We start from the raw sequence: 25552 nt of genomic DNA, 5'->3' as shown, positions 1-25552 counted from the left end.
AGGCTGCTAGCAATGGGTCAAAACTAATTTCCTACCTTGGATACAATGAAATATGCCAAGATAGGATTTAATTCTACTTTATGTACTGCATATGCAGTACAAATACAAGAGGAAAATAAGGTTTATTCCCAATTAATTTCTTCCACATTTTAATTTGAACCAAATTATTAACAGGTTCTCCTCTCACATATAATATGATAATTAAAATAAACTTCTCCTCACCTTTTAAAAAAAATCAGAAATAACATTATTTTAATTAAAAGTTTCTCTGCAACCATAACAATTTTCCCACCTCTGCTCATTTACTTAAAGTTTAAATATTGTACTGCCTTTTAACACAGGGTCTAATATACTTTAACGTACTCCCATGTCTCATGTCTTCTGTTTGGGCCTTGGGAATTAATAAGATTTTCAATTTATTTTCTTCACATATTTTGTCAAGACATAAAAGAATTACTCAATACTGTATTATCTATTGCTGCTTTCAAGGCACTCCATACATTTTATATACTCTGACAGTCTCTAAGTTTAGGAACTATTTTTGAGTAATACAGTGTTTATTAGGCAGCTTAGAAGAGGGCCCTGAGTAGGAAGTCAGGAAACCTGATTACAGTCCTGGATGTTATGGACCTGTGAAAGTTATATTATTTACCTACATAGCTCAGATTCCTCACGTGTAAAATGACGATAAAAGCAGCCAGATGTAAACACCTTTAAAATGTAAAGTGCCATATGAAAACAGATGATTAAAATTTCTGAATCATCAAACAACAAGCCTGTCCAAGTTTCTGCCTTCAGACACATGTCAAAGGTCATTGCAAATGATACCTCCAGGGACTATCAAGCTATTTTCAGGACTTATTTTCTCCTTCTTTAACATTTTAAGGATGCTGTTTCACTATATTCTGGCTTGCGTTGTTTCAGACTAGAAATCTGCCTACATCCTTTCTTTATTCCTATGTACATGTGATTTTTCTTCTGGATACATAATTTTCATAATTTCATAATCTTCATAATTTCTCTTTATCACAGACTTTAAGCAATTTGATTTGTGATGTACCGTGGTACAGTGTTTTTCTTCTTCTTTTTGGTGTATGTGTGTGCTTGGGGCTGGCTGAGCTTCTTGGCTCTATTACTTATAGTTTTCACCAAATTTGGAAAACATTCAGCTATTATTTCTTCAAATATTCTTTCTGCACTCTCTCTGGGTTTACTGAGTTTGCAGTGCCTATACGATACCCTAGTGGTGATGGGACTAAGAATGGAGTTTTGGAAAGATCATTCTAATTACTCTATAGAGAATAAACTGGAGAGGGAGGGAAAATCTGACGGCAGAAAGACCTGAATAGAAGCCTGCAGGGCTAATCTAGGAGAGAGAGAACGACAGTGTCAGTTAGCTAAATGGTAGCAGCATCTAAGCAGAGATATCTGAGATGCAAGGATGAATTCACAGGGAGAGTGAGTGCAGAACAAGCTGGATGAAACTTTCTGAGAAGTCATTCCAATGTGGATGCTAATTATGCAAACTAAATAGTATCATTGGAAGGCACATAAAAATCTGTGAAACGCATGCAATAAACTTGAGGAAATGGTATAAAGCAAAGAGAAAAAGTACAAACCGAAAACAAAGGATGATTTGAACAAGCTTATACTGCTAACAGCCCAGGGGTTTTCCCTCCAGAAAAAAATTTACAGCTAAACATTATATACTAAATGTTATCTTCTAATGCAAAGCCATTAAAATCATGCAGTCTAGGACTAAATTTAGTGAATGGTTACCACATAGTGCCAACTGTATACCTCAACTACCAAATGGCAAAGCAATGATAAGTGTAATTTTCTAAATGCTAGGATAATTAACAGAGTGTAATTTTGGTTTAAAAAAAAAAAAGCAGACCCATTTGTAAAATACTCACACATGTTACTTGATAATTCTGTGTTGGCTGTGAACTAGCAAACTCAACAATCAAACATTTAAGGCATCCTTTTGCACAGGACAGCAATCACTGTCAGTTTGCACACCTTGTATTTATTCTTAAAACAGATTTTTTTGTTGGGAATACTTTAAAAGTCAAACTTGTAGAGTGACAAAGTATGAAACAACTGCAAATATAAAAACTCTATCAGAAACCTATCTTAATATTATTCTGCTATAAGAGAAATATTATTACTAATATTTTCATATTGTAAAATGTTTATAGAAAAAAGAATCTTTACTTAAATCTCATAATTCAAACTTTTCTTGGAATGAGGCCATAAGAAACAGTAAACATATATATACACATTTATCTTTGCTTTTATGATACAGATTTGCAGTACACAATAATGCATTAACTTATCATACACATACGTGCATAGCTAAAATAGGAACAACTGACAACCCTGTTATAAAACTGTGCACACAACTTTAACAGAAGTGCAGGCAGCACAATTTAAGGAAGTGAGTAGAGGCTTTTAAGTCTTGGATTTGCATTCCTCCTTTGCAAAATATACAAGGTATGCGGCTTTGGACTAATTTCTTAATGTCTCTGAGTCCTGGCTTCCAATATCTGTAAAATGAGAATTATAATTCCTACCATATAAGGCTATTTCCTGGATTATAGATAACTATATAAAGCACCTAATACAGTATCACACAGAAAAGGCTCAACAAATGGTGGTTATTACTTATGATCACCTTATTAAGTATCTCATACACTTAGAAGTTATTTCTTAACGGTCATTTATCAGTCCTCATCTTATTTTACCTGTCAGCATCATCTGACAGAACTGATCACTTCTTCCTTCTTGAAATGTTTTCCCCTTGGTATCTAGGACCACACACTTCTTTCCTGGTTGCTCCTCACTTTCCTGACATTGGCGAACTCCAGGACTGTTCTTAGACCTCTTTTCCTCATTATCTACACTCATTCTTTGGGTGACCTCGTGCAGTCTTGTGGCTTTAAACAACATTCATATGCTTACAGCTCCTCAATTACATCTCCAGTTCAGTGTTCTTTGCTGGACTCCAAACTCTCATAGTCTCACTTCCTACTTGATATCACCTTATGGATATACAGGAGACATCTCATGTTTATCATGTCCAAAACTGAGCTCTTAGTATTCCCTCCAAAAGCTGCTCTACAGAATTTCTTATTGCTGTTAATGGCAACTCCATCATTTTAGTTACTTAGGTCAAAAATTTTGATAGTCCTTCTTGGCTGTCATCTTCCTCTCACACACTATGTTCACTGAATCGGACTATTTCTGTTGGCTTTATCTCCAAAGTATCTCCAGAATCCCATCACTTCTCACCACATCTACTACCACCATCTTGGTCTAAGAACCATCCTCTCTCAGCTGGTTGGCTGCAACAGCCTCCTTGCTTCCAGCATAATCCTCTGAGAGCCTCCGAAACACAGCAGCGGAGTGGTCCTGTTAAAACGCTAGATATGCCAGTCCTCAGCTCAAAATCTCCCAATGGCTCTCCATCTCACTCTAACTAAAGCTGAAGTCTTTATAATGATCTAGGAGGCCACAGACATCTCTCTCATTACTACCTCCAACTTTCTGACCTTGTCGTTCACTCTGGTTTACTCCACACAGCTCAACTGCCATAATCATTCATTTGCTGAAAAAACTGAAGGCTTACCAGTAACAGAATACGTTCCCACTTAAGTTAAACTTCACACATGCCTCCCTAATAAATCCAAACAATGGAAGACAAAATATTCCTAAGGATTAAATATCAAAATAAGAACATCCTATAGATACACAGTGCAACCATCACCTTTGGAAGACCTATATATTATTATGCACCTAGAATATCAAAATTTAATCTCTAAATATTTTTTCCCACTGAGCAAAGAAATCGTGAAAACTATGTCTCAAGATTTAAATGTATTATTACATATTCAACCCCAAGGGAATTTTAGCATTTAATACAAAACACACATGGCTATCTCACAAATGACTGCTGGGTACCAGGGAAAGGGTTCCTCAATTTGTTAGTGCTTAGAAAGCTTTTGAAGTTAACATAGAGACAGAATATCCCAACCGTTATAGCACTTTTCATCTAAGAAGCATATAATATTATAAAAATTCTTAATTTTTAAAGACTATTATTATTATTCAATTTTTATAAAGTACAGGCATATCTCCGAGATATTGTGGGTTTGGTTCCAGACTACCACAATGAAGTGAATGTCTCAATAAAGCGAGTCACAAATTTTTTGGTTTCTCAGTGCGTATAAAAGTTATGTTTAGGGCTTCCCTGGTGGCGCAGTGATTTGAGAATCCACCTGCCAATGCAGGGGACACAGGTTCGATCCCTGCTCCAGGAAGATCCCACATGCCGCGGAGCAACTAAGCCCGTGTGCCACAACTATTGAGCCTGCCCTTTAGAGCCCGTGAGCCACAACTACTGAGCCCATGTGCTGCAACTACTAAAGCCCATGCGCCTAGAGCCCGTGCTCCCCAACAAGAGAAGCCATGGAAATGAGGAGCCCACGTACAATGAAGAGTAGCCCCTGCTTACCGCAACTAAAAAGAAAGCCTGCGCACAGCAAAAAAAGACCCAACACAGCCAATTAAATAAATAAATAAATAAATTTATTAAAAAAAAAAAGTTATGTTTACACTATACTGTAGTCTAGTAAGTGTGTAATAGTGTTATGTCTAAAAAAATGTACTTAGTCAAAAAATATGTTATCAGAATGCTCTCCATCATCTGGGCCTTCAGCAAGTCCCAGTAGTAATGTCAAAGATCACTGATCACAGATCACCATAACAAATATAATAATGAAAAAGTCTGAAATATTTTGAGAATTACCAAAATGTGACACAGAAACATGAAGTGCACAAATGCTGTCGGAAAAATGGCACCAATAAACTTCCTCAACACAGGGTTGCCACAAATCTTCATTTGCAAAAACACAGTATCTGAGAAGCACAATAAAGCGAAGTATAAAATGAAGTCTGCACAAAATTTGGGGAAATCCTTAAACAAGATTTTAAAAATGAGATTCCAAAATACCAATACTCCAAGTAAGTATCTACTTTCCTATTATTCTTTCTTTGGACAATACTTTTGCAACAAAAAGTATTTACCAAAAAGATTGCCAGAGACGGTCCTAAAATTGTTTGCCACAATCTTTTACTGTAACACTTGTCACAAAATAATATAGTTAAATATTTATGTGTCTGTCTCCTCTGATCCACTGTAAGCTCATTGAGAATGAAGAGCATATCTTAATTTCATGTTCAGAGGCTTAATACAGTGCCTCCTATTAGAAAAAAAAATGAAAGTTATGGTTAGCTTTTGACTTGCGTTAATAAAAGAGAACAGGAGACATGAATAACCCAGCTTGGTGAATCTGACTTTGAATCTGCATGAAAGATTTACACCACATTTCAACACAGGCCTGTGTGATGTTTGAAGCATTCCCTAGGAAAGAAAAAAACCACAGCTGAGACGCCAGGATGTAAGTCACCACAGAGATCCCTAACTTCAGGATGTGTAGTGTATTTTGGTTTTCTCTAAGAGGTCCAATTTGACCTAGATCAAATCCTCTGGGATTTTTCAGACTAGGGTAACCATTTCATCCTGGTTTGCTCGGGACATTCTTAGTCTCAGGAAACTTGCTCGTCCCAGGTAAACTGGGATGGCTGATCACCCTACTCTGGCCAGACTTCATGCTGAATGAGTTTCTTGGTTTCTGGAGCTGTCCCAACTCAGAAAACAGTGTGTGTGTTTGTGTGGTTTCACCCACCTGCAAGGTCACACGTGCATTGAGAATAAGGCAAGACTTACTATTTTACCAAATCAGGAGAAGGATTGTAAAACTTTATGATCTGCTCAGATCTTTCAGTGTTCACTTGAACATTCATCACCCAGATTCAACAACCACTAATTCTTAAGATTTTGTTTACACTGGCTTCTGCTATTTTTCATCTTTTATATTCCCCACCGAAGTATTCTGGAGCAAATTCAAGACACTACATTCTTCTGTAGGCGCCTCTAAAAATTACAGACATTTTCTTAAAAAAATAACAAAAACCTGATGAATATTATTACATGTAATAAAATAGTGGTAAATCTTTGGTATCATCTAATGCCCGTGTCAGTATTCAAATTTGCTGTCTGTCTCAAAAACTTAAAAGTTAGTTTGTTGGATGTCAGGAAAAATACATTTTGTTATTGGGCCTTTATATTGCCGCAAATCTACAACAGTCTTCATCCCGCCTTTCTTTTTTTTTTCCAATACTAACTTGTTGAAGAAACCTTGCTAATTGTTCCCTTTCTTGTGTGATTATCTAACTTGTGACTGTATCTTCTGCATTTCATGTAACTGGGAAGTTAAATTTCTCCTTCAAATGAAACTGTATTGGCAAGAATATTTCAGAGACAGTACTTCATATAGTATTACATCAGGTGACATATTATGTCTGGATATCCCACTTTTTTTTTCAGATCTTTATTGGAGTATAATTGCTTTACACTGTTCTGCCAGTTTCTGCTGTACAGCAAAGTGAATCAGCTGTATTTATACATATATCCCCATATTCCCTCCCTCTTGAGCCTCCCTCCCGTTAGATACTCCACTTTTAGTGATTGTTCAATGTACCATTAGTTTTGCCAAAACTACATACTAGTTTTACCGAAGTACATACTACCTCTCTGAACTCATGCATCCTAGATATCATCTGTAATTTTCTTAACTTCCTGCCATCTTTTTATACAATATACATAAACAACACAAAATCATTACAGTTAAAAATTCCAATAGTTACTTCTAGTCTTGGGGACATATAAAAACATGCTTTTTCAGATCTAGTTTCAAAAATGAGGTACTATATATATATTTTCTCAGTTTTAAATGGTTTCAATTACCAATTACTTTACATTTACTCACCATTCCCACCCCAACAGAATTCTCTTTTAAATTATAAAAATATTCCCTCTAAGATAACCCAAAGTAAAATGTTTATTTCTCTCTCTAGCAAAACAAACTCCTTTCCCAAAGGTAAGTACAGTTTATAGTTGTACAAGTATCATTTGAGATATTTTTCTATGTTATATGAAGGTATGTTTGTTTTCCTCTGAGTTCTTTTTGCTGCTGTTTTTGTCACACAAATGGACATTATATTCTTCTGCAATTTGCTTTTTTTCTCTTAAAATATTAGCACATATAGGTCAATCTTATTCTTTGTATAGTATTTCCATTGCGTAGCTGTACCGTAATTATGTAACCATCACCTTATAAATGGACATTTATAAATGTTCCAGCTCTGCTCTGGTTATCTTAACAAAACACATCTCATTCAAATCTATCATTTGGTTAAGACAGATCAGCGTTCTCCTTCTACAAATAAAATACTATATCAGCCATTAATACAAAACTCCCAGGAAGATATAATAACTGCATAATCAGAGCTTATTAAATTTCTTTCAGGCACAGAGACACGATTAATCTGCTTGCGAAGTATAGCTAAGAAGTTCTTTGAGACAGTGATACTTAAATCAGAATCAAATCAAATTAAAAGCCAGAGAATCAATATGGGCAGGAGTCCATGGAAATAAATGTATCTCATCACTGATGCCTGTCTTTTGAAGAGATATTTTAAATAGTACCGTAATAAAGATTAGACAGTCTCCTTGAAGTTTCTCAGCTCTTGGGCTATTATAAAAATATTTTAAAAGAGAAACTAGAGAATGAAAATTGAGGAACCAAAGTAGAAATAAAATTTTAAAAAGATACTTTATTCACACCTTCTCCCCAAACTGTATCCCCTTTAACTTGTCTCTTCTACAGATTACACATTACTAGATCCTCTAATAACAACGTTTTCTTTCCCATTATGAGTCTTTTTCTCTGGTCCTGGGACTCTTGGTAAACAGTTCTCTAAAGCACAGTGCCTGGAGCTAAACAAACCTAATAACAGATACGGCCCCATCACAGCAGACTATATCAGGACTATTACTTTTCACAAATAGACACACTGCTCCTACAACCTAAGAGTGTTTAATGTATTAATGTTCTTAAGTCACAATCTCTGTAATGGGAAGGAGCTGGATAACAATAGTACTGGCTTCTTCACAGTGTTATTTTCCGGCTAAAATGAAATAGAGGTATGAAAACATTTTGAAAATGCAAGTATTTTATTGAAATAATAGCTAAAATCTACTGGGTACTTTCTATGTACTAAAGTGTATCCTATGTATTAACTTGTTTACTTTACTACTACCAGAGTTAGAAACTATTATTATCTCCTACAACAAATGAGGAAACTGAGAAACGGGGATTAATACAGCAAGTTAACAGCAGAGTCAGAGATCAAATGCAGGTAAGTCTGACTTCCTAACTCTCATTCTGCCTTCCTTCCTGTCCTTTGGCTGGACACTCAGGTTCTGGACAGGATGTTCAGAAATGGACTAGTATGGCTGAGAGGCAGGAAGAATTACTCTTGATGGGCAGGGTTTGCTTTGGTAGTTGTGACTCAGCTCAGCACTCAGATCAAACCTTTTCAATACTGACAGTTTGACCATACTATTGAATGAGTGCCCCAGAAAGGTAGGACTTTTTTTTTTTTTAATTGAAGTATAGTTGATTTACATTGTTGTATTAGTTTCAGGCATACAGCAAAGTGGTTCATATATATATATCCTATTTCAGATTCTTTTCCATTACAGGTTATTATAAGATATTGAATACAGTTCCCTGTGCTATACGGTAGGTCCTTGTTGTTTATTTTATATATAGTAGTGTGTATCTGTTAATCCCAAACTCCTAATTTATACCTCCCCTCCCTTTCCCCTTTGATAGCCATGAGTTTGTTTTTTGTGTCTGTAAGTCTATTTCTGTTTCATAAATAAATTCATTTTTGATTCCATTTTTTTAGATTCCACATATAAGTGATATCACATGATATTTGTCTTTCTCTGTCTTACTTTACTTAGTATGATAATCTCTACGTCCATCCATGTGGCTGTAAATAGCATTATTTCAGTCTTTCTTATGGCTGAGTAATATTCCATTGTATATATGTACCACAACTTCTTTATCCATTCATCTGTTGATGGACACCTAGGTTGCTTCCATGTCCTGGTTATTGTAAACAGTGCTGCTATGAACACTGGGGTGTATGCATCTTTTTGACTTAGAGTTTTCATCTTATCTGGATATGTGCCCAGGAGTAGGATAACTGGATCATATGGTAACTCTATTTTTAGTTTTTTAAGAAACCTTCATACTATTCCCTATAGTGGCTGCACCAATTTACATTCCCACCAACAGTGTACAAGGGTTCCCTAGAAATGTAGGACTTCTTAACAAAAGAAGTTATTTAAAATAACAGGCATCAGAGGACATGGGAGAATAACAGAATATTGAAACTGGAGAATATAATTTATCTGCTTCTTTCCTAGTGCTGGATTTTTCTATTTATCTCTAACAGATAGTCACTTGGTCTCTTCTTGAACTAAATCCCTCCAGTTGACTTAACTGCTTCTTGCAGAATAATTTCTTCACTGCCTTCCTGCACCCTCTGACTGGTCAATATCCCTCCTTCAAGTGTGAAACCCTAATTTTGGTGCTAAATCCAGATGTGGTCTGGATATGCATTTAAGAGGAGCCTGATGACAACCTATCACAGTTGTCAGAGTAGAGCTTCCAACGTTGCACTGGGAGGTGGGACTAGTTGCCGCTTAAGTCCTCTTCCAAATAAAAGTTCTATGAGGTAGAATAATGATTGATATTTTAGTCTCAAAGAGAATACTTTTCCAAAGTAACACATGTAGTCATCTTTAGGAAGGAACCTAAGGCACCTGAAAATTTGCAGAATTTATGAAATATAAAACAAAATTTCTGTACTTCAGTTGCCTTATATAGTAAAAGTTTAGTTTTTAAAATGAGTCTATAAAGTACTATCTTTGTAAGTGTTCTGTATGGGAAAGAGAAGGAGAGGGGAAAGGAAATGAACAGAGAAGAAAGAGCAGGTAATCCAAAGGGTAATCTTTGTGAGAGTAAAGCTCTGAATGCCAACTTAATTAAATTTTAACTCAACAGTATCACTGTGGAAATTCCAAGTGGATTCTTTAACAGCCAGAAATGTGTGTTTCTCTTTTTCAGCCTCAGAATCGGCAGAAGAATTGAAATGTATGCATGAAAATGAGTTTCTAGCATCCTCTAATAGGGTTTGTATGGGAAAGAAAAAAGAACGCTTAGCACTTTCAGAAGGTACAACATTAATTTTGCATTGTTTAATGAGAAACAGCTGGCAGACTTTATGGAAATCAAGTTTCTTGGTCTGACAGTAACCTGATGTTTTATACTTTTCGAAAGAAAAGTTTTCACACTATTCAAACCTCACATGAATTCCTTTTTTATAATTAATATTTACAATCTTAGATTTTTCCAATCTGATCATTAAAGATTCTAACTAATGTTCAACAGATGACTTATTCCAGATGTACAAGGAAACAAGTCCACAAGTCCACAGATTGTCATTTAAAGCTTATTTATGGGAAAATCATTCCACCTTAGATCCTTGGATAGTCATTTTAACTGTATAAACTGCAAGAATGAGATATTCCATTAGCTGATTTTAGTGTGCTTCAGAGCTCTAGGACTCAGGAGACATGCTGTTACCTCAAAAGTTCCTTCAGTGATCAAGTCCTGACATTTCTGAGTTTGCATATGTGAATTCAGCAGCCAAAGGCAGCCAGGAGTGGAGATCTCTAGCTCTATTCCCCGCCCAAACCTCCTTACCCAATTCTAACAGGTACTGAACCCTCTCAGAAACTAGGAGATTACTCTGAGGGGCATTTTTATGGTATTCAGAGTAGGGTATTATCATGTTACTACTGAAAAATTAAAGCACTTTATAAAAGGAAAACGAAGTATTTTATATTTGGTCTATTTCCAAATTAACTAATTTGACTACCCAAATATGCATTTCAAATAATTACACACGGTATTTAAAATGTTTTTAAAGTTTTACTATTGATGCCATTCTTAGCAGAGAAACATTTTCTTACTAGTCACTGAAAATAGCCTTCTTTTAAAAAGAATATTATTAAGATTCTTGGTACTTTTAGAGATTTCCTTTTAAAATTCTAAACTGAACAAGTGAGAGAATGCATGAACATGCTTTGGAGGTGAGGGAGGGGAGATTTCCTGAGCAATTACTATACTTCCTTAAAAAAAAAAAAAAAGAAAGAAAGAAAAAGGAAAAGAAAAAAGGTATCATACAAAAATAGCCAGGTGAATGTTTGTGACCACGCTTCCAGTTTATATGTTGAGGGCCTAATCCTCAATGTGATGGGATCTGGAGAGGACTTTCAAGAGGTAATTAGATGAAGTCATGAGGATAGAAGCCCTCAAGATGGGATTAATGCCCTTATAAAGAAGAGCTCTCCCTCTCTATCAGCAAGAAGGCAGCCCCCAACAAGCCAGGAATAGAGCCCCTCCTCAAAAACTGACTACGCTGGTACCTTGATCTTGGATTTCCCAGCCTCCAGAACTGAGAAATAAATTTATGTTGTTTAAGCCACCCGTCTATAGTATGGCAGGCTGAGCAAACTGAGACACCAGGTAACTGGTACACAATGAATTAAGAGATTAATTGTTTATATTGTTTTCATATTATGGCCAAACAACTGTTTCTAATAATACTAATTCTAAACTACAGATAATATCAAAGTTCTTAAACCCATAATGAATTCTCTACTTTTTGTTGCCTCTCCTTAGGCCAGAAGAGTTTCTGAAAACAGACTTCTCTTTGTAACTAAGCCTTTTCACACACTAAAGTTCACCCTTTACTAAAGGGACTTAACTTTTTGAGGAATATTCTACCGTCAACTGATATTAACTAAACAGTTTAAGCTAGAGAGACCATAATCAAATCATAATCATCAGAGGGCTGTTTTAAAATACCTTTATCATGTAATAATTGATAAATAACTGTAATACGTAAATAACACCATTCACAATTCCACTCACTGAAGAACTAGGACATCAACAGTTGCATTAAAGTGAACTTCTGTGTTTCTACCTGATCTCCTATTCAATTCTTGCCACTCTGGCAGATGGATGTTTTTCAAGCTACTGCTGTAGTTGTAATACAACCTACCCTATAAAGTTTGGTTTACTTGGAGAGGCAGAAGAAGCACTTTAAACTGAGATTCTTACAATTTTAAAAGGACATACTGAAATATCAATTTTGTAATATGACTTCTAAATCAAATTTTAATAATGAATCATACTTCTAGCAAAATGATTTAGTACTCACTCTTTTTTTTAATCCCTCAGCTAGTCTAATATTGAAAACTGCAGGAAACTTGTGCTTTTTGGATATGAGTGTAGGAGAAACCAAAGCTCAGAGGAGGGTAGCTAAGCTGAGCTAAACTGAATTCCTAAGTTTTACCACCTGCTTTTTAACACAGGTACCTTTCTACTAAAAATTCTTTTCTCAAAGAGAAAAACAGAACATAGTTGGCATGGGTACTAATTACCCTCACCAGTAGAGATGTCATGCTTGACAAAATACAGACTGTTTTAGTAGAAATGATTCCCTAATGAAAAACAAAAAAGACATTTTCAAGCCCTTATTGTTACAAAATGGATATACACATGCATAAAAATTTTATACACTATATCCCAACATAAGCAGGCAAGAAAACTTGCTCTAAGGGATTTCTGCATTACAGTAAGACAAGCGCTGCTCAGCAAGATGTACCTTAAAGAAGTGAGTTGATTAAGTATATAATTAAACTTAAAAGTACTTAAAGAGTTCCCTAATGCAGACTTACTGCATTTTGACCTTCTTAAAATCCCAAGTAACGTCTAAACTGTGAGCCAGAAAAGCTGGGAACTAAAAAAATGGTCTGACCTTTTATCTATCAAGATTTGGCAACAACAGAGGAGGATGACAAAGGCCACTAAAGGCCACAGGGAGCCACGCGTGGGCCCTCGGGTAACGCTTACTTAAAGGGAAAAAAGGCTGCATATAAACTTCATTCCAGATACCAAGAGTGTTTTATCTACCGTCTCTTACATAATCCAATTCTGTATTACTCTGACAAAAAACAGGTAACAAAATACGCAATAATCTTAAAATGTTAGAGTTGAAAGGTAAATTGGAGCTCATGCGGCCCAAACCCATCATTTTTCAGGCTAAAAGACTGAGAACTGAGAGATATAATAAAACTTGCCACGATCCCATAGCTAGTAATAACATTAACTTAAAACTTGGTCTTCTAGCTCCAACATCCTGTGTTTTCCTACAATGCCTTGACCCAAAAAGATGTGCATAAAATTATCATTTTTTGCATTCTGAGGGGAAAAAAATCTCAAACTGTAAGATATAAATACAAAATAACTGAATATATCAAAAGAAATAAATATGTTTGGTGATTTATTTAAAAATCTTCACTTATTCTTCCAAGCAGCTACAAAAGAATCATTTTCAGTAATCCACCAGAGAAAGACGCAAACTTTCTTGCCCAATAGATAATATGTACTAAGTTATATTTTCTTATGGTAGGGGTATTTCAGTTAGCTATCACTACATAACAAACCACCCCAAAATGGTAGGTTACCTGGGTGGCTCTTCTGTTCTATGTGGTATGAGCTAGGTGTTAGGATGGTTGGTGTTACCTAGGGGCCGGACTGGAAGCTTAGCTGAGGCTTAAAGTGTAGGACATGTGGAGAGCTGGAGTCATTTAGAGCCTTAACCAAGCTTGGTGGGTCTTTGGCTAGAGGCCTCAGTTCTTCTCCACATGAACTTCTCCACACGGCTGCTTGTGCTTCCTCACGGCATGGCAGCTGGTCTCCAAGAAAGAGTATTTCAAAAGCAAGAAACTGAAGCGACCAGGCCAATTCCAAGGGCTAGTCCTAAACTTGGCGTAGCATCACTTCTACTTTATTTTATTCATCAAAGCAGTGCCAGGCTTAGTTCACAGGCTGTGTGGGAGAGGACTAGAGAGCATAAATGATGAGAGGCCCAGTTGATTGAGTGGTCTTCAAAGTAACAATGTGAGGATTGTTAAAATCCATTCCAACATGATACATAGAGAAGACTTATACTGAAGGAGAGAGCTGTTAACCAAGAATACTGTATTAGAATATGACAAATGCACATAACCCTAAACTTTAAGTATAAATACAAAAAACACTGCACTAATCCTAATTATTCTTTGTGCCTCACTGGGTGTGCTTTATGGAATTCAAATGAATGTGGTGGCATTATTTTTTAGCCAGATATTAATTTCTTTTTAAATATTACTTCTTGACTCTTTATATATATATGTGTGTGTGTGTGTGTGTGTGTATATATATATATATATATATATATATATATATATATAAAATTTATTTATTTTGTTGCACCAGATCTCAGCTGCAGCACATGGGGTCCTTAGTTGTGGCTGGTAGACTCTTTCCTTAGTTGCTGCATTCTAACTCTTAGTTGTGGCATGCATGTGGGATCTGGTTCCCTGACCAGGGATTGAACCTGGGCCCCCTGCATTGGGAGCTCAGAGTCTTCACCACTGAGCCACCAGGGAAGTCCCCAGATATTAATTTTTAATAAATGTATTCTTAAAAATGGGTATAAGTATCTTATGAACATACTTCTGAATTTATAAGCTGCAAAAATAAATTTATTAAATGTGATGTGGGTTGGGCAGGGGACAAAGACCAAGTTCCAAGACAATTAATTCAATTGTATGCTTTGTAGATTACCTGGTAACCTACATTTTATTCAAATGCCACCTGGGACTGAGCTTGGATAATGAAGACAATCTAAGTGGAGAAGTGGGGAAGGCTGAAGTACTCAAAAGTATGTATGTGTCCATTCTAAATATGTTCAAAAGCTTCAAAAAATGTATCAAAGGAGGAAGGACTCTAATTTTCTGAGGTGTTACTATGTGCTGCATTTATCACCTTGTTTCATTTGATCCTCTCAAATGTCTGGTGGAATAGGTATCATTATCCCTATATAGTAAAGAATACACTGAAAACTCTAGAGCCAGAGTCACACACTTAGAAAGCAGAAGAGCAGGGAACAGAATCCATCTGTTTAGCCTCAAAGCCTATTTGCTCTTTCAACTATATCACAGTTTTTTATGGCCATCTTCAAGGGACGGTACTAAATTCTACTTTATTTCTGATTGATCTCTATTAAAATATAGTTTTTAAACACATTACTTTTCTCCATTTCCAGAGTCTTATTCATTATTAACTATTTTATGGAAGCAAACATTTACACAGTAGAAATCTGACATTTAAAGAAACCCTTCAGTTAATCTTTCTGAATTTAAACCATGCTCTTCCAGTTGCCTTTCATCTAAATTTGTGGTTTCTTACAGAAGAGCATACATGTCTAAATACTAATGCTTTAAAAATAAAAGAGAAAAAAAATCTCACCTTAAATCTACACTTCCTAACTGTACCACAGCAAAAGGAATCATATTTTTTAGGCATTGGCTTCAATGTCCTGGACAATGTCTTAATCGTTCTATGAATTTTGAGCTCCCTGGGAACCAATACCATTCAACACACAGTCACTGCCCATGACACGTAGCACAGTGACCAATACATGGCATATATTGAGTGCTGACTGAATGAACAAAAGGAGCAGAAAGAAACCACCAGAAATTACATTGAATACTTTATAATAAAAATAAAATTCCAACCAAACATTAGTTACTTTCAATATTTGGTGACATATAATTACAGCAATAGTAGGCATAGTAAATGTATGCAAAGATACATATTATTACTATTTAGGAACATGTACAGTAATGCCAAACTCTAATTTACTCCTTATTATGAGGGGGGCATAAATTTAGGACATTTATTTTGGAAGAGGATAGAGGCAGCCAGGAAAAGGACATAACATCAGAGGAACCTAAAAGAACTCTGAAGAGGCCTGAATGTTGGAATAATTTGAGATGCATTCAAATATTTATTTTCGTTCACTGTAAAAAGGTATCCTTATAAAAATTAATATTGAAAAAGAGACGACCACCACCTCAAATTTATATATCAAACAAGACCAGAATATCTGGATAATTGCTAATAAAATGTCTGCCCATGATAGAAAATGCTGTAAAGGGAGATTAAAGGACAAGAAATCGAAGTTTGAAAATACAGGAATTACAGAAAGGAAGTGATGTGTTTTAAGGACCCGGTCACTGCAATTCAAAATAAGAAACTGTGGGCTTCTATGTCTACTCATAATGGGCAGGAGACAGAAGAACAATGAATTACATACATCTATGCCCCTATCTTTCTAAAGCGGCCAGCATTAGAACATGCATATAATTGTATGAAAGCAGCATTTTAGAACAAAACATTACAAAAAAATTTTTTGCCTTTGCTTTTTAGGGAAAACAACAACTGGAAATTTCTAGAATAGCCAAGCTCCGCTTTGATTTACATGTCAAATAAAAGTAAAACATAACATAAATTACTTAAAACCTTACTGGTACTTCACTAATTTCAGATTCCACAGGTTAGAAAAACAAATGTCTATGGGACATAAAAATTTTAACCACTCAGATATTACCTAATTAGTTAATCATCAAGTCACAGTACAGAATTAAGAGACTATTTAAAATTTACACTGTCATTGTATAAGCCCACGTACTACTTTAAAAAGGAATACTGAAGTCTAAAACCCCCACAGATATCTAGGCAATTTCTCCACCTACTAGTTAGTGTATAAGGAACATTTCTTTTCTAAAAACATTACAAAATTGACATTTCCATGGGCTTTTAAAATTTACAAACCAGGAATCATAGTAAAAACAGAGACAGGCAAGGATTCAGTTAAGCATTAACATAGTCATTTAAAAGCCCACTAAAAATGAATTTGATCCTGCACTATGTTCTAAAATGCAAATTCAAGAAATAAAACTTCATATACCTGACTAATTTACTACATATGTAAAGTACCTGTACCCTCTTGTTAATATACAATCTGACTTCCTAATTCTAGATAAACACATGCAAATGGCCTGTAAAAATACTAAATATATAAGACTGACTTGTAATTCGGCAGCTAAATTTGCTTACACATTCTCTTGATATCAATAGCAAGAAAACGAAAGATACTGTCATAACTAAAGGATGTGTTTCCAATTTTCATCAGCACCAGAATATCTACCATTTCATGGCTTTACTGCAACTGGTATATCTAATAAGAACTGCTCGGCGCCATAAACAAGGGTAAAATGTAAATATGAACATTACTCAATTTTAAGCATGAAATTTTATTTGGATTTTGCATACTAATGAACAATTTTGAATGATTTTTTATGTTATATGCATAGCACCAAAACCTAATAAATGCTTAGGTCTAATTTTCTTTTTCTATCTAATTTGAGAAAATTGATAATCTAAAAAAGTATAGGAGCACATTTTGGGAAATTATTACATTATATATATGTTATGAAACCTTCAATATAATAATATTTGAGACTTGTTCTTAAAAATGTTTTACACATTAAAATACATAATTCTCCCTTGTGGTATAATTACTCAAAAATAAATTAATAAAATAATACTAGTAATAATACGTAATAACACAAAATATGCAATTCTCCATTCACATACTTCTGAGTTAATTTTCTAAATGGCAAAGAGCACAGATGATTTTTTTCACTCAAAGGGTAAAATTATGTTCATCGGGGAGCATATTCGTAGCCTAAGCTTCTGCTACATGCAAAGTGCCAGGTTTGGTCCGGTGCAAAAGAGAGCTAACAGACAAGTTAAAGAAAAAGATATGTATGAATAACTACAATTCAAGAACTCTGCGGCAAATGCCATAGAGTAATACAGAAAAGGAGCCATAGGAATTTGAATGAGGAATATATTAGTTTCAGCTACAGGAATAAGGGAAGTGTATCCTCCTTTGGCGAGAAGGAAAAATAAAGATGTTCTATATAGTTGTGTAGGGATTGAGGCAGGGAGAAGAGGTAATTTGTTAATTATCAGTATTCATGTTCCTTAATTATTATGATTTACTGAGCTAGAAATGGGGCTGTCAAGGTAGAAGGGTAAGGATGAGAAAATGAGGCTGGGATGGAAACTGACTCCTGTTACAGTAATCTTAATGAATTTTGTAATATTTAAATGGCTATGGAAAACTGAAGTAGGCTGGGCTCTAAAAGAGCTCTGTCTAAAGATACAGCTGCACTTACAGATAAAAAGGCCACTTTCTGCATAGTGGTAAAAGTCACCTTATCTACTAAGAGGATCCAAACAAAATGTGGAACTCAGTAATTTAAGAAAGTTAAAATTCCCAAAGCAACTTCAAAATTGAAGGGAAAATGAACAGTTACCATTTGGAAACATCTCCCAAAAGTTATTAATAGTACTGAGTAAATCTTTGCTAATTTACAGCTTGATATATACACAATTTAACCTTCCATGAAAATGTAAGTCTCTCTCCAAATTATCCAGAGAAACTAAACATTCATTAGGCTGTATGAAATAATATAAGAGCCATTTTCAATAACAAATAAAATATATTTGGAAGAATTCAATTCAGTGCCACTATTATAGTATGGGTTTCATCAGAATGGGGAAAAAAGTGTGGAGGCAGTCAAGGAAAGCTGAATAATTTTAATTTATAAAATTATCACTCACAGAAAAATGATTTTTTTAAAAGCAAAACAGTTCATTTTTTTAAAGGGGTGCCATCCTGATACTTTCCACAGCATATTTTTGATATAAATAATTCCAAAGGAATTAATTCTTTAAATATTAGGTACCAGATAGTTTTCTTCAATATTTGCAGTGTGACTTTAAAAATGTTTTAGGTTTAAAAATATAAAAGCCCTCCTTTAACATTAAAAAATTAACCATCATTTTTAAAAAGACTTTATAGTACAAAGTGTTTTGTTTTTCTATATCTATTAGGTAAATCATTGCAAAATTTTGCAGTCAAATACCAAAAACTATAAAGGATTATATTTTCAGTCTATATTCAGCAAGAATACAAAGTAGATAATGAAGATACCAATTGCACATTTTATATATGACCTTACATTTATGACAACTGTATATTAATACAGAATATTTTTCTCAGCTTTAATCTTTCTTTCAATATATAACGATGAAAACTTAGTCAATAAAAAAAAAGGACTGTTACAATAGACTTAAAAAAATCACTAGCATTTTCTCAGCTTTAAGTGGAAAAAGTGGTTACCTAGCAAACAAATTTTCCTCTGCCAAAAAGAAATAAAAAACACATATATCCTAACAAAGATGGGTAATTAGGATGTAAACAAATATTTCTAATTTCCATTATTCTACACAGAAAATATGTTATAATTTTAATCACCGAAAAAGCTGCAGTTCCATTTAACAAATAACTTTGTGTCTGACATTTAAGAGAAAAGGCTTAAGATCCATGCTTCACCAGCTCTATGAATATGTCACAACTGCCAATAACAGATACAACAGCATTTCATTTACAGTGAAAAGATGCCAGTAAAATACAGCCACATATATGTATGTATATATGTGTGTGTGTATACACATATACATGCCAACTTCAAAAATTTTAACTGTAAAGCAAAAAGAAATCATTGACGGGGAATTTATATTTTAAATGACTTACCTTTCGCCCATCACTTGCATGGCAATTCACATTTAGAGGAGTCAGTAAAGCCATTAGTTTTTCTTCATTACCACTCCTACAAAAAGGTAGTAAGTCAATTCCTATAAAATTATAGCACTTCTGATGCATATTTATGGATATTTTTCACAAGAGAGTAGAAAATGATATGGACTTGCTTTGATTTCTTTCATATGGTTCTGAATGAATCTCTTTTGCTATATTCAATTCAATCAATATAGTCCTAATTAATTCCTGTTAATCATCGTATAGTTGTATATCTTAGATAAGGTAGCTTTCTACATTTTTATTTGTTTTATTTATCTGCACAAAGTCACCTTCTTAATTGCAAACAAACTTTACTCTGATAAGTAATCTAAAACACTGGAGTTAAAAATACATACAAAATGCTGTAAAAAGCTAATCAATTAAAATATAAATGACCAACAACAAAAGAAAATGGATGAGCTTTATAACATTTACTTTATGCTCCTCATTCAAGCTCGGCTAGAAAAATTTCCAGAGAAAAATACAGATATAGGTATTTAAATACTCCAAGAATATCATCCGAAAAGCTGGGCAACTCGGGTTGGCAGGTACCTTAAGAAATGTTTCGAATAAAATTAACCTTACAATCATCACCATATTGAAAGACAGTCTCATTTAAAACACTAATCATGCAAAAGAAAGTATACAAAGATTCAGTATAAGGTCTTCTCCACATTATCTCATAAAATCCAAGCAAGACAATACCATGTTATAATTTTTATAGTCCTCCACCTGCCCTCCCCCTTTCCTCCCTTAAATGCATTATACTCACTTAAAATGAATGGAATCACTTACCTAGCAGCTTCTAGGAGTTCGTCTTTCTTGTATTCACCTAGATGATTGCAAAATATCATGCTGTTAGCATTTGGCAGAAGACAGATTAAGAAATGCAGTAGGCAGCAAATAGAGAATTAAATAGAGAAGAACAGAAAAAGAGAGTCCACACCCCGCTGGGTGATGGAGCCGTGACGTTAGCCAGCTTGTGAAGGCAGCATCACCAGTGCCTTGGAGACGGGCAGCAAATTGACGCAGCTTCTTGTCCAATCCTCAGATGAAATAGCTTTCTTCAGACGACCAATGAATGCTAAATCTCATGTCCAGAAACACATTCCCTCTGATAACAGCATGCCAGTTGAAGACAATGTCCCCTCCCCCCTTTTCTATTCAGGCTGTCACAGTATACTTGTGAAGCATAATGCATTCTGAGACAAAAGCAAAATAATGTGGCTCTTTAAAGGTACAAATTACTAGTCTTCAAAAAACCTCAGTTTTATTTGCAATGACATGGAAAGTTTTTTCAAAAAAAAAAAAACGCATTAATTACCATTGCTGAGCTTTAAAGCAGTAGAAAAAAAAATCAGGATCATGAAGCCTTTGCCTCGATAGGGTAGGTCTGTAGACTAGAAATACGTGAACTACGTACCAAATGCTATGAACCCCTTGGAGGCAGTGCTCTAAAAACCAAAACAGTGAATACGTTCTTAAATGACAATAATATTTGAAAGTGCTGCAATCTACACTTTATACAAATTCAATATCAAATTTTAACAAACAATAAATCTTAAAAAAAATATTTTTTAAAAAGAGACTGGGGTCCCTGAGAATGAGCAGACATCCAGCTATTAAAATGTGGATAATTTTTCTCCGTTCTATTTTTTAATATATCACAGACTGAAAATAGGTATATAAGTTAGAATCTTCAACACAAATTTCTTAGGGTATTCAAGAACTAACAAACAAGTCTTTGCAAGCACAACTGAAGGACAAGGAATTTTAATACTATAGAGTTTTCTCACTGAATAAATAAAAAGAACAGCCAGGGCCATGATTCAGCTATAATATGCTGACTCAGTTTGCTATATCATTAAAGAAAGAATTACACAAAATGTCTAAGCAAGTAATTATGTGAAGGCAAATATTAAGTATACATATAAGAAAATTTTAGATTAAAATGTTAATTCTATTTAGAAATAAGCTTAAACTACTTTTTAAAATCTTATCACTTATAAATATGGATTTCTTTGCATTTTGTTTTGCTACAGAATGCAGAACATTGATGCAAATATTTTAAGGACGTCTCAGGACCATCAAGCACATGTTTAAATTCTATAACCCTTCATTAGCAAATTGTTTTTTAGTTTAAACTTTTGTCTTGATTCTTGGATTAAGATTTTATTAAAATCTAGGAACTATAAGCAGTTATTTTCAAATAAGGAAAAAGCTGCTAAATATCTATTCTCTCCTAAGGGAATTTTATATACCAATAAAGTCATGGGCTCAATAATATACATGGATAAGCCAGAATGCATGTTTCATAAGAGTTGGTCATTCCAATTTCCCACATATTGTATTTGATTCTTTAACTGATTGACAGTTTAAGATTTATATTATTATAATCCCCTAACAAATAAGGTTCTTGTTTTCCCCAAAGCAAAGGGCTACCTTTATTAAATATTTTAGGTAGCAATATGGAAGCGAGTGAGTCAATTTAAGAATCTCCTTCTGAGAAAATGGCATGACCCATACCCTCAAATGCCTTAAGAATCAAGAGCAAAGTAAGTGAAATTATGGGATAATCTATAAAAGTCATTCACTTAGTCAGTTAGCAAACAATTATTTGAAAGGCCTATAAGCCAGATTAAAAACCAAAAAAGACACTATCATCTCTGAACTCAAGGAATAAGTCTACTAAACAAGACAAACAAGTAAACAAACGATTAGAGTAGGAAAAGAGTCTTACAGAATGCTAGAAAGAGCTTAAAGGCTAGTTTAAATATGATTAATAAGAAGCAGGCTAATTGTAGTTCAAGGAAGGTTTCCTGGGAGAGGGAAACCGTGTGCAGAGTTTGTAAAGGAAGAACAGGTGATCCTCAGGTGAAGATGGGTGGGGGAGAAGGAAGCAACCAAAGTAAAGGAAATGAGGGGGAAACGGCCGCTCAGTAAGCCTGAAACAAAGCACCTTTGCAGGGGAAGGGGTAAGAACAAGGCAGAGAAGAAACAGAGAGATCACACGAATGGCACTCCAAGAAGTTTGACCTTTATTTTGAAAACAATGAGGAAATACTGAAATATTTGAACAAGGAGAGTGCAAAGTATATTTAAAGACCTGTAACTTTTGTGATTATTTAAAATATTTCCATATTATGAAGTTTTGTTGGGGAGGAAAGTGGCCCAAAGAGGGTAAAGGGAGGTGAAGACAATAAATTCTGACATAGTCTGTATTTTAGTGTAAGTACACATTTCGTGATATACAGTAATCATACTGAAATTGAGAACAGAAAGCAGCCACTATTGCAATTGAAGTCATAGTGAAACATGACTTCAATAAGCTAGGAAATAAAACTGCAAAGTATCTGGGATCTTCAAAGTTCAAATCCGTCTACTTACATAAACTTCTCATCAAGTATAGCTTATTGATGCTTTCTCCAAAAGGCACTTTTTGCCCCCCCCCCCCAAAAAAAAAGTTATTCCCTCATGGATAAACTGATAATAAACCAGAGCTTTTGAAAGGAAACATATAAGTGCACCCAACAGTGTCAGACCCAGGTATTACAAATGACTTTCCACTTTTACTGTTAGAGATCCTAGTATTTTAATCAGCTTTTCTGCAATACATTCCAACATCCACTATCTGGTGCCCGAGGACCACAATCCATAAACAGGCAAAGCTATTTTTCAAACGCTACGTCGCAGGGACAGCTAGCATAATGACCTCAGAGCCCCTCACACACTGACAAGTCTGAGCTGCTTACTTAACAGCCAAACCCCTAGTTCTATTTCGTTTTAGCTTCGAATCGGAAAATATTCTGGCTGAGACTCTGGTGCTCTATGGAGCATTTATATTCTTTAATAACATCCAGATAAAGGCTAGCAATAGATCAGCCAGAAAGGGAACTAGGCACTTATAGTCAAGATAATAGCAGCCAGGAACAGAGAAAATAGATGGCTTAAAATATTTTTCTTTGATTAGAATAAGTGGAACTAAAAAAAAAAAAAAACAATAAGCAAGCCACAAAGTTTACTTTCCAAAGTCTGAACTGTTGTTACTGGTAAACTGAGTATTGACAGGACGCATGTAAAGATAAATACACACACACACACACACACACACACGCCACCTCCCCCCCCCCCCCCCCCCCCCGTGGGAGACAGGGATATGAGTTGCTGTGTTAAAAAGTATCAATATGTTATCACAAAGAAGGTTAAAAATTAAAGTTAAAAAATAAAGGTTAAAAATGAAACTCCCAGGGGCTTCCTAGGTGGCGCAGTGGTTAAGAATCCGCCTGCCAATGCAGAGGTCACAGGTTCGATCCCAACTCCAGGAAGATCCCACATATCGCGGAGCAAGAGCAACTAAGCCCGTGTGCCCAAAAAATAAATAAATAAATAAAACTCCCCTTTGTATTTCTCTGAGGTAGTTAGAAACAACTTCTCTTTCACTTACTGTGGAGGCAAAATTACTTTTTTGAATAAAAATGAGGAAAACCTAAATCAATAAATAGAAGTCATAATTATTGACATCTCAATTTCCACATCTTAAGGGGCTTTTGTCCCTTTCTTCAGCAACTGACAGGATCAAAGCAGACTAAGTTTCCTAAAAATGAGTCATTTGGTTTTGTTGAGATGGAACAACATGGAAAGATTATGAACACGGAATCACAAATTCCTGAAGCAATAAAAGACTAAAAAAGAATTCTGACCTTTCTTTTCTCTACTGTGAAACCCTGCATAAGACTTGCCTATAAGTAGCATCTCTTGTTATATGCAATGAGGAGGGATGTAACTTGAAAGTCACCTTTCTCCTGTCACCTCATCCCCAATTTCAGAGTTTTCCTAAGGGATCATCAACATATTCATTTACAGTTAATGAAACTGACACCACGGCAATTAAACAAATTGTCTAAGGTTTCACTGAGTATTAGTCACTATCTGTTAAGCCCTGAAAAAGGCTAATATGTGAGCAGAAATTAACCAAATCTGAGTTTTGGAAAAAGTGATGTAAACAAAAAAGTAACAAAATAAAAATAGTAATAACAATTTTAAAAACAATGACAACAACTAGCTTTAAACAGGTTGAACATAAGCCAAATATTTTCATCAAAACTACTTTAAAGCAGTGAACTTCCATATGAGCTTGTAAACATGCCCCCCCCCCCCAAAAAAAGTATATATATAGGTTTTTACCTTCTAATTTGTTTTAACATTTTGGACCAAGGGAATAGGAATGAAGAAAATGTATTCCAGGTCTATTAAAATGATCAATACATTCTGCATTTCCCACAGCATGCGTTAATTCCTCATGCTTTAGGTATCTCAAGGGAAGAGGTATGTAAAAACTTCAGTCAAGAATCTCGATTATCAAGTTTAGGGACCCTTTTGTTGCTGAGTGCTAAGTAGTACCATGAATTGCTAATTCTCAGACAGATATTTTCTCATCAAGCTGCCAACAAATACAGGAGATGAACTGATCCTTGTAACTAAACTGACAGCCAATATGGGGAATAAAATATTAATTTAGGTGACATAATCCATTGTGTTTTCACTAATAGGTTTGAAAATTTAGAAACAGCTATGGAAAAGCTATGTAGTTGTGGAAAGAAGTTCACTGAAGCACCAGGAAATAATCTGATCTTAAGATGTTAAGCTAAGTCTTCCATCAAAAGCAATTTTCAGACAGACTGATATCTACTATACACACACATGACGCTAGGAACGATTTGAATCCTCTCTCTGAAATTATTTTTTGAATTATTTGAATTATTTATTTCAATTGTTACTTGAATTATTATTTCTGTCTCTGAAACCTTTCATAAATATTTTCAGCACAATTCTGGGGAAAAATTACAAGTATTAAGGGTTCTCAATGTCTTCTTCCAGATTCTGAAGCCTATCAATC

The 25552-nt window shown here is 34.8% G+C and overlaps 1 protein-coding gene across 3 annotated transcripts in view; it reads right to left on the bottom strand.

Annotated features, from left to right (window-relative positions):
- The window catches only part of TNKS (tankyrase), a 184203-nt gene that overhangs the window by 68186 nt on the left and 90465 nt on the right, over positions 1-25552 (bottom strand). For all 3 annotated transcript variants that reach the window (XR_009047651.1, XM_057696152.1, XM_057696151.1), the window contains exons 4-5: positions 20452-20488; positions 19612-19687 (exon numbers count right to left, since the gene is read on the bottom strand). Coding sequence is in view for 2 of the 3 variants with exons in the window: in XM_057696152.1 (XP_057552135.1) it covers positions 19612-19687; positions 20452-20488 (113 nt within the window). In the remaining variant the exon portion in view is untranslated. The remainder of the gene's footprint in view (positions 1-19611; positions 19688-20451; positions 20489-25552) is intronic.

This window comes from Hippopotamus amphibius, chromosome 10 (assembly GCF_030028045.1).
Source record: "Hippopotamus amphibius kiboko isolate mHipAmp2 chromosome 10, mHipAmp2.hap2, whole genome shotgun sequence".
NCBI classification, from domain to species: Eukaryota; Metazoa; Chordata; class Mammalia; order Artiodactyla; family Hippopotamidae; genus Hippopotamus; species Hippopotamus amphibius.
Note: the sequence above shows the minus strand (reverse complement) of the source record. Positions and strands in the feature narration are given on the sequence as shown.